This window comes from Pelobates fuscus, chromosome 1, assembly GCF_036172605.1.
Source record: "Pelobates fuscus isolate aPelFus1 chromosome 1, aPelFus1.pri, whole genome shotgun sequence".
In the NCBI taxonomy this organism is placed as follows: Eukaryota; Metazoa; Chordata; class Amphibia; order Anura; family Pelobatidae; genus Pelobates; species Pelobates fuscus.
Window position 1 is genome coordinate 23,161,298 of NC_086317.1, and position 14,043 is coordinate 23,175,340.

At 44.8% G+C, this 14,043-nt stretch overlaps 1 protein-coding gene across 1 annotated transcript in view; it reads left to right on the top strand.

The window, feature by feature from the left end:
* The window catches only part of LOC134592085 (nectin-1-like), a 57,803-nt gene that overhangs the window by 18,823 nt on the left and 24,937 nt on the right, over nucleotides 1-14,043 (top strand). The window contains exon 2 of the mRNA XM_063444532.1: nucleotides 11,225-11,557. Coding sequence (XP_063300602.1) covers nucleotides 11,225-11,557 — 333 coding nt within the window. The remainder of the gene's footprint in view (nucleotides 1-11,224; nucleotides 11,558-14,043) is intronic.

Here is a 14,043-nt window from a genome sequence, read left to right on the forward strand (position 1 = left end):
TCATCCCCAAAGTTGGCATACTAGTGTATAGCTATTTATTTAGTCTTGTGTTTTACTACAGATTAAAATTTTAAACACTCTCAAAGTCTATAGCTCATTACTCTATAGTGTGACAGTCTTATATAGGCTGTAAAGCTTAATATGTGCAACAACAAAAAACAACTACTTTTCTTTTGATAAACAGTGATAAATATTTTCCTTGTGTACTTAAGTGTTTAACTGCTTCTTATTAATTGCCATACATGTGCATATTCTTTTATTTCTTATATTTAGCTATAGTGATCATATACATTTCTTTACAATACCATAATAGTGCGAGGCTATATGTTTAGCCTTGTATTTATTCCACGCTTACCTTCCTCATCAGGGCCGTCTATAATATGATTAGGACCCTGGGCAATGCATTTTCTTGGGCCCCCTGGGCCCTGCCCCTCCTATCCCTCCCCCCAATTACGCCCAATGCGCAATCACACTGACAGACGTACTGGCACATACAGACACAGACAGACATTAAAACATTCACAGATACACACTGATACACAAATATATACTGGCAGACATACTGACACACACAGACATACATACACACACAGACAGACACATACACTGGCAGACATACTGACAGATATACTGACACACACAGGCACATACACTGACAGACGTATTGACACACACACAGGCATACTGACATACACATAGACAGACGTACTGGCACATACACACAGACAGACATTAAAACATTCCAAGATACATACTGACACACACATACACTGACACACAAATATATACTGGCAGACATACTGACACACACACAGACATACATACATACACACAGGCACATACACTGACAGATATACTGACACACACAGACACATACACCAACAGACGTATTGACACACACACACACAGACATACATACACACACAGACACATACACTGACAGATATACTGACACACACAGACACATACACTGACAGACGTATTGACACACACACACAGACATACACACACAGACACATACACTGACAGATATACTGACACACAGACACATACACTGACAGACGTATTGACACACACACACAGACAGACATACACACACAGACACATACACTGACAGATATACTGGCACACAGACATACACTGACAGACGTATTGACACACACAGACATACATACACACAGACACATACACTGACAGATATACTGACACACACACACAAACACATACACTGACAGATGTATTGACACACACAGACACATACACTGACAGATATACTGACACACAGACACATACACTGACAGAAGTATTGACACACACACACACAGACATACATACACACACAGACACATACACTGACAGATATACTGACACACAGACACATACACTGACAGAAGTATTGACACACACACACAGACATACATACACACACAGACACATACACTGACAGATATACTGACACACAGACACATACACTGACAGAAGTATTGACACACACAGGTCTACTGACATACACATAGACAGACATACTGACACACACAGGCCTACTGACATACACACACATACATACATACTGACACACAAGCATACATTTAGCCACCCTCCAGGTTCTTACCTTTTTCTGGAGGGTGGTTTCCCTGGGGTACAGTGGCAGGCTGAGGCAGATAGGAGTTCTCCTCTGGAACTCCCCTCCCTGCCATTCTCCTCCCGCGCGGCTGTGCTCTCCGTCGGGAGGAAGTGACATCACTTCCTCCCAGCCGGTACAGGAAGGGGCCTGGTCGCGCTGTTTAAGCGTCACAGCGCCAGACCGGGCCCCTGCTCACACATGCTCCCCGGGTGGCCCTTAGTGCATGAGCCACCCGGGGAGCCTCCTCAGCGTGCGGGCCGGTGCGGCTCTGTGCAGCCGCACCGCCGGGTCCAAGGGGGGCTGCGCAAATTCGCGGGGCCCACGGGGCAGCTGCTCTGGGCCCCCCAGGAGCAACTGGGCCCGGGGCAGCTGCCCCGTTTGCCCCGCGTTAAAGACGGCCCTGTTCCTCATTAATATCTCTTTTCTTCCCTTGTGACCTTTACTTCTACTTTTTAGAATTGCCAAGTTTCACAGAGGAAATAGGGAAACAAGTTTTCAACAACTCTCACTTCGATGAACTGTTCTTTATCAGGTCGTTTCACTATCTTGACCGATTTATGGCTTAACAATCTTCTATTCTTCATGTCACGTTCACAGTAAATGATGTGGAACACAACTGCAGATTTCTTAGGACTTTGATCTTTTATTAAGACACTTAGATGGAACTGAGACTTCAGTTCCAGAATTACAGTTACTGTTTCTTTAAATAATAAACGGTTTGTTTCATTTAGCATTGACAAGGTTCAGAATTCATTAGAGTCCGTTATTCTTGTTAACAGTTCAAATTATAAGAGATTATATACATTGGAATTATCAGTAGCAAGAATGGTGCAGCAAAACTTAAATAGTACTTGTTTTGAGGGATGCTGTAGCAGGCTTGCTGGACAACTTGATAGCAGACTTTAGTATGAAGAAATAAGATTATCTGTAGCAAGACAGGTACAGCTGAACTTGAATAATACTTGATTTGAGGAAAGCTGTAGCAGGCTTGCTGGAGAACTTGATAGCAGACTTTAGTATGAAGAATTAAGATTATCAGTAGCAAGACAGGTACAGCAAAACTTAAATAGTACTTGATTTGAGGAAAGCTGTAGCAGGCTTGCTGGAGAACTTGATAGCAGACTTTAGTATGAAGAAATAAGATTATCTGTAGCCCATCTTTTAAACTCAGCGATATAATCTTCAACGGGTCTATGTTTTTGCATCAAGGTTCTTATTGTTAATTCAGCAGTATTTTGTTTGTATGGATCTTCATAGAGAAGAGACATGGCTTTAAAGAATTCCTCCAGTGAATCTAAGATGGGGTCATCATTGTCCAAAAAGGAATGGGCCCAGGACATAGGTTCACCTCTCAGAAATGAGATAACTGAAAAAACCTTAGATCTTTCTGTGGGATAAGATCTAGGTTTTAAAGCAATCAATAATTTGCAGGAATTAAAAAACTCCCTATATTTGGAACGATCACCATACAATTTTTCAGGGTTACATACAGCAGGATTGCTAATTGAGTGCAGAACAGTATGAGGAGAGTAAGTCTCTGACATAAGTGAGAATTCTTTCATTTGTAACCTGCAGGTCTTGCACACCTTGGTTAAGTGAATCGACTCGTTGATTCAGCAACAATACTTTAGAATCGAAATCTGCTGGTTCCATTACAAAGGCTGGATTATTCTGTCACGTTCACAGTAAATGATGTGGAACACAACTGCAGATTTCTTAGGACTTTGATCTTTTATTAAGACACTTAGATGGAACTGAGACTTCAGTTCCAGAATTACAGTTACTGTTTCTTTAAATAATAAATGGTTTGTTTCATTTAGCATTGACAAGGTTCAGAATTCATTAGAGTCCGTTATTCTTGTTAACAGTTCAAATTATAAGAGATTATATACATTGGAATTATCAGTAGCAAGAATGGTGCAGCAAAACTTAAATAGTACTTGTTTTGAGGGATGCTGTAGCAGGCTTGCTGGACAACTTGATAGCAGACTTTAGTATGAAGAAATAAGACTATCTGTAGCAAGACAGGTACAGCTGAACTTGAATAATACTTGATTTGAGGAAAGCTGTAGCAGGCTTGCTGGAGAACTTGATAGCAGACTTTAGTATGAAGAATTAAGATTATCTGTAGCAAGACAGGTACAGCTGAACTTGAATAATACTTGATTTGACGAAAGCTGTAGCAGGCTTGCTGGAGAACTTGATAGCAGACTTTAGTATGAAGAAATAAGATTATCTGTAGCAAGACAGGTACAGCTGAACTTGAATAATACTTGATTTGGGGAAAGCTGTAGCAGGCTTGCTGGAGAACTTGATAGCAGACTTTAGTATGAAGAAATAAGATTATCTGTAGCAAGACAGGTACAGCTGAACTTGAATAATACTTGATTTGAGGAAAGCTGTAGCAGGCTTGCTGGAGAACTTGATAGCAGACTTTAGTATGAAGAAATAAGATTATCTGTAGCAAGACAGGTACAGCTGAACTTGAATAATACTTGATTTGAGGAAAGCTGTAGCAGGCTTGCTGGAGAACTTGATAGCAGACTTTAGTAAGTTGAAATAAAGCTTTAGCATTGTTAGCTCTTAACTCAGAGACTGTAAGTTACTTAACTTCTAGAAGTAGAGGGATTGTGTCCCCAGCTCTCCTCCGAGGCGGTTGCTTCAGTGAATGGTTGCCGAGAGTGCTGGTATCTGTCTCTGATGAGGAGAGATGTTGGGGACTTGAATATTCCCCCGGTCCGGTCTAGTAGCGAGTGGTCGTCTCAGCGAAGTATGTGAGCCGGTGAGTTTGGCGCGGTACGCGTTTCAATAATCCAGCGTCTATCAGCTGGTGCGGTCGCATTAAATAGCAGACCGCGGCAATGGGGGTGTGGCTAAGCTCCGTCAAACCCGGAAGCATGATTAGACATCGGGAGGCTTGAGGCCTGACACTTCAGCTCTGGCATTGGGCCAGCCAACTTTTTGCTTCATTTGTATCAATAAAGGAGAGTCTCTCTTCTTTGCAAATAAATTTTAAAGACGCCGGAGAACTCCATTGGAATGTGATATTATTTTTCCTTAGAAAGTCCGTTAGTGTGGAAAAGGATTTTCTCCAAGTTCTCATATAATAAGAGAAGTGCTGTAGGAAGATTATATCTTTATAGCTGGTGTGTTTCAGGGAATTTGTACGCCTGGCTTTAAATAATTTGTATTTAACATATAGAGAGCGGAAGTTTACTATGACATCTCTTGGAAGATGTGCGCCAATGTTGGTTGGTTTGTAGATCCGATGGAATTTTTCAATTTGGTGGTCTGCTAACGGTATTTCAGGAAGTACCTCTTTAAATAGCCCACATAGGTAGTCTTCCATTTTTTCCATTGTAATATAGTTTCCTCAATCTATCTTCTAGGGCTGAAATTTTTTGTTCAAGGCTATTTGTCTTATTTGTTAAAGAGTGCACTGTTTCTTTAAGCCTCACTATTTGGTTTTCATAGGCTAAAAATGTATTTTCCATTGCTCGGACTGCTTCTGCAATTCTCTTTATATCTTATTTAATTTCACCGAAGTTTGTGAGCATGTCCTGCTTTAGCATATCAAGCTGAGTGTCCAAGAATTGTTTAATCTGGTTTTGTATATTAGTATTGCTGTGTTCATTTATTTGTCCGAGTGTTTGGGAAGCTGGTGGTTCTACATTGATATTAGAAGTATTTGCCGGATAAGTAAGGCTTTCAGTCGATACTTCCAATACATCTTTTGAGGGGGTAGCAGTGAAAAAGCCAGACAGTCTTTTCTCTATTTTCTGTGCTGGTTTAATTTCTTTCTTTTTTTTTCCCATTAATGTTTTTTTGGTTGCCATTTTGCTTTATTCACAATTTTACAAAAAGCTTATCTTCAGCTTTACTCTGAACAATCAGAGTTACAGCAAAATAAAAAAATAAATAAAAGAATTTCCACTTTGGTTTATTTATTTTGTCTGATTTATATTAATATCTCTTCATCACAAAATACTTTCTGTAATGCAGCTTGATTTCTCACCGAGTAATTTTCTTTGTTGCGGGCAGTTGAATTAAAATGTTTACTGCCACAGGTATTACCACAAATAGCAAATAGCGTTTTTATAGATAGCCTGATCGCAGGTACTCACTGCTTTTGCATCCTAGCGCCTCTCTTTTCTGCTCCTGGATTTAAGCAGGTACCAGTCGTTTCCCCTACTGAATACACCTGAATGCTCGTTCTGCAAATTACCGTTCCGCGTTCCGAACTTGCCGCTCATTTACCGCCTAACTGCATAGCCAGCTTGACAAAAAGCCTCAGCATCTTCAGCGTGGTCGGACCGACTCCATGCTTACAAGCTGCATCGTCCTCACGTCATCGCGTATGTAGCTGAATGCAGTAAGCCTGTCCTGTAAAATGCCTATGTAACTGTATTCAGTATATCCTGCCTGTGTTAATTTTCCTATTTGTTATATTCTATGTATTAATCTTATGTTATTCGGTAGTTTCCATCCGTACAATATGCCTGTGGAAACTACCGAACTAAGGGACCACCCCAGAGAGAAGTGTGTAGGCAATTAAGGTTCGCATTCTTTCTAACCGCAGGTTAACCAGCTCGTTAGGATTGCATCTGGGTGGCCGCCATTCGGTATGCGTACACGTGGCGGCGGCCATCTTACGCATGAAAATCTCAGCGGTGTTTGGTCGTCGAGTGTCTGGAACTCAAATCGGACACTCAAAGCAACCGAACACCGCTGAGACCTCCAGAGCTCCGTAACTGCCGAACGGAGAGTCCTAACGAATCCCCATTCGGTAGAAACAAAGTACCGAATGAGGGAACCAATATCCAGGTGAATTGAAATGCGGATGGCGAATATAATTGTATGTTTTTACTGCCGAACGGAGACCGACCGCAGGGCCCAAACACATGGAACCCTTTTCGGATACCACCTCGTGTGCGGTCGGTCAAACTTCACCCTCCACCTAACTACCGAACCACTGGTCCGATCTGGGTGAATTTTGGATATGATAGTCACCCAGATCAGGGCTACCTAGCGGTACCCTAATATTTAGCTTATGTGTTGGTTTAGGGGTATATCCATGTTTGGGGTAAAATACTGTATAAGTTAAGGGGATTATGAGTCACTCTGAGGGGAGGGGATGTGTGGGAGGGGACAAGTACTGTATTGGCTACTGTTCTTATTGATGGGAATCCCTCCCTTGCATGGGAGCATGCTTTATAAGGAACCCTGGAATAAAAGATTGTCAGTTCTGCTCCTGAAACTGTGTGTCGTCCAGTTATTGGGATTGCTGTGGGGATATTGATGTACCTTTTACCTGCTGGAAACTCTGCTTGTGGATTTACTATTGACTTGTTCCTGAGCCTCACTGGGACCTTAAGTGGAGAATAGCTGTGGGAAATCAGCTCTCCGCTACATTGGTTGGCAGCGCTGGGATCCAGACTCACAGAGGAACAAGGATTAATGGAGATTGACCTTTCTACACTAAAGAGATCCACATTTAAAGACCTTCTAGAAGCAAAAGGTGTTCCAGCCAGCAGCAAAACAAAGGCAACACTCATCGCTGAAGTAATGGCAGAATACCGAGCAGAGGAGGTTCTGGCCACGGAACAAAGAAATGAAACAGAACAAGGAGTTCCAAAGACAAGTACAGTTCAGGCTGGCCTTTTATGGAGAAAACCCACCAACAGAGATTATCTCTAAAACCATGACAGAGGTGCAGGAGTTTGTGATGCGCAAAGGGAGACCACAAACGCCAGAAAAAAGTCCAGCAGGAGCTGTGGCACAAGAGGGTAAGCCCAAAATTCCCTATCAAGCGTTTAAAATGTATGTAGAAGCAGAGGAGGATATAGATGCCTTCCTCCAAGACTTTGACAGACTGTGTACGCTGCATAACATACCAAGGGAAGATTGGGTACCCATATTAGCAGGGCGGCTATCAGGAAGGGCAGCTGAAGCCTACCGTACTATACCGGACATTGAAATCAGAAACTATAGCCGTGTAAAAGAGGTTATCCTGGCTCGGTATGCAATGACACTAGAGGCATACCGGAGGCGCTTCAGGGAACTGAAAAAGGCAGAAAAGGACTCGCACGCCGAGTGGGCTTGCCGGCTACAAAGGGCAGCTCTCGGGTGGATACAGTCAAACCAAGTGCGGTCCATGGAGGACTTGTTACAAATGATGTTATTGGAACAGTTTTATGAGGGGCTATCCGCAGAACTGCAGGAATGGGTGAGGGATCGTAACCCCACATCCCTCACCGAAGCTGCTAAAAAGGCAGATGATTTTATGGATGCCCGCAGACAAACCAAGGCAGTGAGTGCTAAACCTGCTATGCGACCACTGGGAGGAAACTCTTTCTCCACTAACCCTCAGCCCCCACCGAGACAACTCCCTCCACCGGCACCGGCAGCAGCACAGCCGAGATACCGTACATCTGCTTCTGTGCAATGTCACTGGTGTCAGAGGTGGGGACACTTTCAGCGAGATTGCCCGCAGTCTAGAGACCGCACCACCTGGTTCCGACCAGGGCCCCCACCACCACCACCAAGAGCGGCAGCGCACCACTACCAGGACGAGACACAACTTCCCTATGGCTCTGCAGTTCCAGTCACAACTGTGGAACAGTGGGAAGTGTTGCATGAGGCCAACCCATTACAGGCACAAGCGGATAACCGGCAGCATCATAGGCAAACCGTATACCTAGAGGGAAAGCCTATGCAGGGGCTCAGAGACTCGGGAGCCACCATCACCTTGGTCCAGAGTCACTTGGTTTCTGACAGGGCCAAAACCAACCCCTGTCAGGGTTGCAGGGGGAGCCGTGTATCGGCTAAACACAGCCAGGGTACACTTGCATTGGGGTGCGGGGTCTGGGAATGTGGAAGTGGGATTAATGCCGCAATTACCTGCTGAGGTGGTATTGGGGAATGATCTGGGCAAACTCACCTCTGCATTTGAGCCCCAAGCTACTGAGGAAGCACACCCAGTAGTAACCAGGCAACAGGCCCGCACCCAGGACTACAACGCACTGCCGGAGGTCCAGACGCTTCTATGTTTGGATTGGGGGCAGTCCTGAGCCAAGTCGAGGCCGATGGCGGAGAACACCCCGTGGCTTACATCAGTCGCAAACTGTTACCCCGAGAAGCAAGCTACGCCGCCATCGAGAAGGAATGCCTGGCTGTGGTGTGGGCCTTGAAGAAGTTGCAACCGTATTTATATGGACAGGCTTTTTCCCTGCTCACGGATCACAACCCGTTAGTCTGGCTGAACCGGGTGGCTGGGGACAATGCCAGGCTGCTACGCTGGAGTTTGGCGCTGCAGCCTTTTGACTTTAACATTCAGTACCGCCCGGGTAAGCAAAATGGAAACGCCGACGGGTTGTCACGACAAACTGATCTGGAGAAATGATCCGTGAGCACCCCGGTCATCCCCAAGCCGATCCGTATAGGATCAGACTGTGTATGCCGGCTTGTGGGCAAGGGGGAACAGTGTAGCGGAATGCAGTAAGCCTGTCCTGTAAAATGCCTATGTAACTGTATTCAGTATATCCTGCCTGTGTTAATTTTCCTATTTGTTATATTCTATGTATTAATCTTATGTTATTCGGTAGTTTCCATCCGTACAATATGCCTGTGGAAACTACCGAACTAAGGGACCACCCCAGAGAGAAGTGTGTAGGCAATTAAGGTTCGCATTCTTTCTAACCGCAGGTTAACCAGCTCGTTAGGATTGCATCTGGGTGGCCGCCATTCGGTATGCGTACACGTGGCGGCGGCCATCTTACGCATGAAAATCTCAGCGGTGTTTGGTCGTCGAGTGTCTGAAACTCAAATCGGACACTCAAAACAACCGAACACCGCTGAGACCTCCAGAGTTCCGTAACTGCCGAACGGAGAGTCCTAACGAATCCCCATTCGGTAGAAACAAAGTACCGAATGAGGGAACCAATATCCAGGTGAATTGAAATGCGGATGGCGAATATAATTGTATGTTTTTACTGCCGAACGGAGACCGACCGCAGGGCCCAAACACATGGAACCCTTTTCGGATACCACCTCGTGTGCGGTCGGTCAAACTTCACCCTCAACCTAACTACCGAACCACTGGTCCGATCTGGGTGAATTTTGGATATGATAGTCACCCAGATCAGGGCTACCTAGCGGTACCCTAATATTTAGCTTATGTGTTGGTTTAGGGGTATATCCATGTTTGGGGTAAAATACTGTATAAGTTAAGGGGATTATGAGTCACTCTGAGGGGAGGAGATGTGTGGGAGGGGACAAGTACTGTATTGGCTACTGTTCTTATTGATGGGAATCCCTCCCTTGCATGGGAGCATGCTTTATAAGGAACCCTGGAATAAAAGATTGTCAGTTCTGCTCCTGAAACTGTGTGTCGTCCAGTTATTGGGATTGCTGTGGGGATATTGATGTACCTTTTACCTGCTGGAAACTCTGCTTGTGGATTTACTATTGACTTGTTCCTGAGCCTCACTGGGACCTTAAGTGGAGAATAGCTGTGGGAAATCAGCTCTCCGCTACAGCGTACCCCCTGTTTTTAAGGACTTTTAACAATTTAATTGCCGTGGGGGGCCAAAAAAAAAAAAAGGCAACTTTTATTGAACCCACCGCCACTCACAACGTTTCGACCTGAAGGTCTTTGTCAAGACTTGTCAGCTTGACAAAGACCGTTCAGGTCGAAACGTTGTGAGTGGCGGTGGGTTCAATAAAAGTTGCCGTTTTTGTATTTTGGAGTGCATTGACCTTTTTCTATTTCCATTATTCATACTTATTTCAGCACATGCTGCTGTCAGTTATCTGTCATATAAGCTCCACATGTAGGGAAAGCAACATATGTGTTTTGTGTGTGTAGCTAATTCGGTATGCATGGGAGAGTATGACTCAAGGTGTGGTAGTGTATGGCTAAGTAACCCATTAGTAACACGTTACCTTGTTTTGCTTGTTTTGTAGGCTCAGTTCTGAGGGAAAGGACCAGATTTGGGAGTGGGAAAATAGGTGTCAGCAGGGCCAACTGGATATTCCAGATTTGGGAGTGGGAAAATGGGTGCCAACAGGGCCAACTTCATCATGTTCTGCTGACACCTATGGCCTTGTCTGAGGACATCAGAATGTATAGGAATGCTACCTTGTTATTAAGTCGATTGTATTTAATGGAGTTGAAGCAATAGGTGGTGGTCTAAGTGATGGTGGGCTGCCTTGGTTGCTGGACTGGTATATGACCTCAGTAGGCCATAGATTAGTTCCCCTGCTCAAGGTCATTTATCTCAGTAGTTCCCCCGCCTGTCCTCACACCCCTCTCCTCCCAAGTCCAGAATTTAGGGATTCCCCAGTTGTGTCTTGGGTGTTTTAAAAAAAAAAAAATAAAAAAAAAAAAAAAAAAAAAAGCACCTTAGACACAACTGGGTAATCCCTAAATCCGGGGCTGATAGGAGGGACATGAGGACTGGTTTGAGAACCACCATCTTATACTAGTGGTGCACACATGGCTAACTCCTTGTTCACTGATACCCCAACATTCCATGCTATGATGGTAATGAATGATTTTTTTTGTAACTTGATGGAAACTTTTTCTTTATTCTCTTGCAGTCTCAGTACATGTAGAGGGTGATGTCCAGGCTGTCCTGTACTCTGATGTCATACTGCGCTGCAGAGTGGAGACGAAGGAGCACGTGACCCAACTAACATGGCAGAAGAAAAAGACTCCCAACAACGAGGACTTCCTGACTTATAGCAAAGGAGAGGAGCCAGTATATCTCACACCATTTGCACAAGAGAGAGTGAAATTTCAAGGAGAGGGAGACCAGAGTGGCAACATTCTCATCCGCAATGTGACATTAAATGACGAGGGAATCTACCTCTGTAGCTTCAGCACCCACCCCACTGGGACAAGAGAGAAGGAGATTAAACTGACTGTTCAAGGTAAGAGGGCAGGAATTATAGTTTTATTAAGGAGCATCTTTTTCAGAAATGAATTCACAAAGAAATTGGTCGTTTTTAGATTTTTTTTTTATTTTTATATATTTGCAAAAAAAAAAAAAAAAGCCTATAGAATTTGTATCTGTCAATGATTGCTACGTTACTGCTTTATAGTACCGACCATTCAAGTAACCTTTAATATATGGAGGAGTGGTAAGAGGGAGGTTAATGGTTGTATCCTATTCTGGCTATATTACTTTGTACTCAGATAATGATTAATTCAGTTACAACTCAAACTTGAAAGAAGTAGAATTGTGACAGTAGTGATAGCCAGAATGGGATGTACATGGGAGTTAGGGCCTGGCATGTAAATATAATATTCCAGGTTCTTCTACTCAATCAGCGACTCTTACACCAGTGACTTAAAATATAATATATTTATTTAACAATAGAAAGCATGTACATGAGTGGTAAGAACATCATCTGACATACAATTCAATCTATCTGCACTTTTTTAGTGGCTATTTGTGCATAGTAAGAATGGTGGTTCTCCTGTTAATGTTGTCCTGTCTTCTTTAACTGCTTAAATGCTTTCTATACAAACACTTACACAAACACACACTTTTGTCCATCTCCACACTGCCACACAATGAAGATTACGACCTTGTCATGGCCAGCCCAATCTGCAGACCTTAACCCCATTGAAAACCTCTGGAATGTGAAAGATATGGACACAAGTCAAACAAAGCAGAGCTGCTTTAATTTTTGCAACAGGAGTCATCCAACAGCAATGTGAAAGGCTAGGAGGGAGAAGATGCAGGAATGCTGTTATTGGAAATCAGGGTTATTCAATCACAGATTGATTTCTTAACTATTCCTAAGATAAAACAATAAACAAAAAAGACAATATTTTTAATAGGAATTTGGGAGGTAAGTTGTCAGTAGATTATATAACAAAAATGTGTATGCAACTCAAACATTGTAAATACTAAAACCAGATAAACGTTTACCGTATATACTCGAGTATAAGCCGAGTTTTTCAGCCCATTTTTTGGGCTGAAAAACCCCAACTCGGCTTATACTCGAGTCAGAGTCTGTATTATGGCAATTTGCATTGCCATAATACAGACTGGGGGGAGAGGGGGGCTGGCAGAGCTGTAACTTACCTTTCCTGCAGCTCCTGTCAGCTCTCTCCTCCTCTGCGCCGTCCGTTCAGCACCTCGGTCAGCTCCCAGTGTAAATCTCGCGAGAGCCGCGGCTCTCGCGAGATTTACACTGGGAGCTGACAGAAGAGCAGAACGGACGGCGCAGAGGAGGAGAGAGCTGACAGGAGCTGCAGGAAAGGTAAGTACAGCTCTGCCAGCCCCCCTCTCCCCCCCACTGAACTGCCACTGGACCACCAGGGAAGGAGAGCCCCCCTCCCTGCCATATATCAAGCAGGGAGGGGGGACGAAAAAAAAAAAAAATAAGAAATAAAATAATAAAAAAAAAATTAATAATAAAAAAAAAGGGGTATAAGGACCACTATGGGAGGGGGGGGGGGTATAAGGACCACTATGGGAGGGGGGGGGGGGTATAAGGACCACTATGGGAGGGAGGGGGTGGGTTAAGGACCACTATGGGAGGGAGGGGGGTATAAGGACCGCTATGGGAGGGAGGGGGGTATAAGGACCACTATGGGAGGGAGGGGGGGATAAGGACCACTATGGGAGGGAGGGGGGGGATAAGGACCACTATGGGAGGGAGGGGGGGTATAAGGACCACTATGGGAGGGAGGGGGGTATAAGGACCACTATGGGAGGGAGGGGGGTATAAGGACCACTATGGGAGGGAGGGGGGTATAAGGACCACTATGGGAGGGAGGGGGGGATAAGGACCACTATGGGAGGGAGGGAGGGGGGATAAGGACCACTATTGGAGGGAGGGGGGTATAAGGACCACTATGGGAGGGAGGGGGGGTATAAGGACCACTATGGGAGGGAGGGGGGGTATATGGACCACTATGGGAGGGATGGGGGGGGGGATAAGGAACACTATGGGAGGGAGAAGGGGGATAAGGACCACTATGAGAGGGAGGGGGTGGGATAAGGACCACTATGGGAGGGGAGGGGGAAGTAAGGACCACTAGGGGAGGGGAGGGTAAGGACCACTAGGGGAGGGGTGAGTCAGGACCACTGGGGGGGGGGGAGTGAAGGAACACGGGGGTGGGGAGGTAAGGACCACTGAGGGAGGAGGAGGGGAAGTCAGGACATATGGGGGGGGAGGGGGCGGCAAAACTTTTTTTGCCTACGGCGGCAAATATCCTTGCACCGGCCCTGCACACACTGCATTCACACACTGCATTCATGCACACACACACTGCATTCATGCACACACACACTGCACTCATACACACACTGCACTCATACACACACGCTGCACTCATACACACACACATACGCACACACTGCATTCATTATACACACACTGTAAATAAATATTCAATTAAT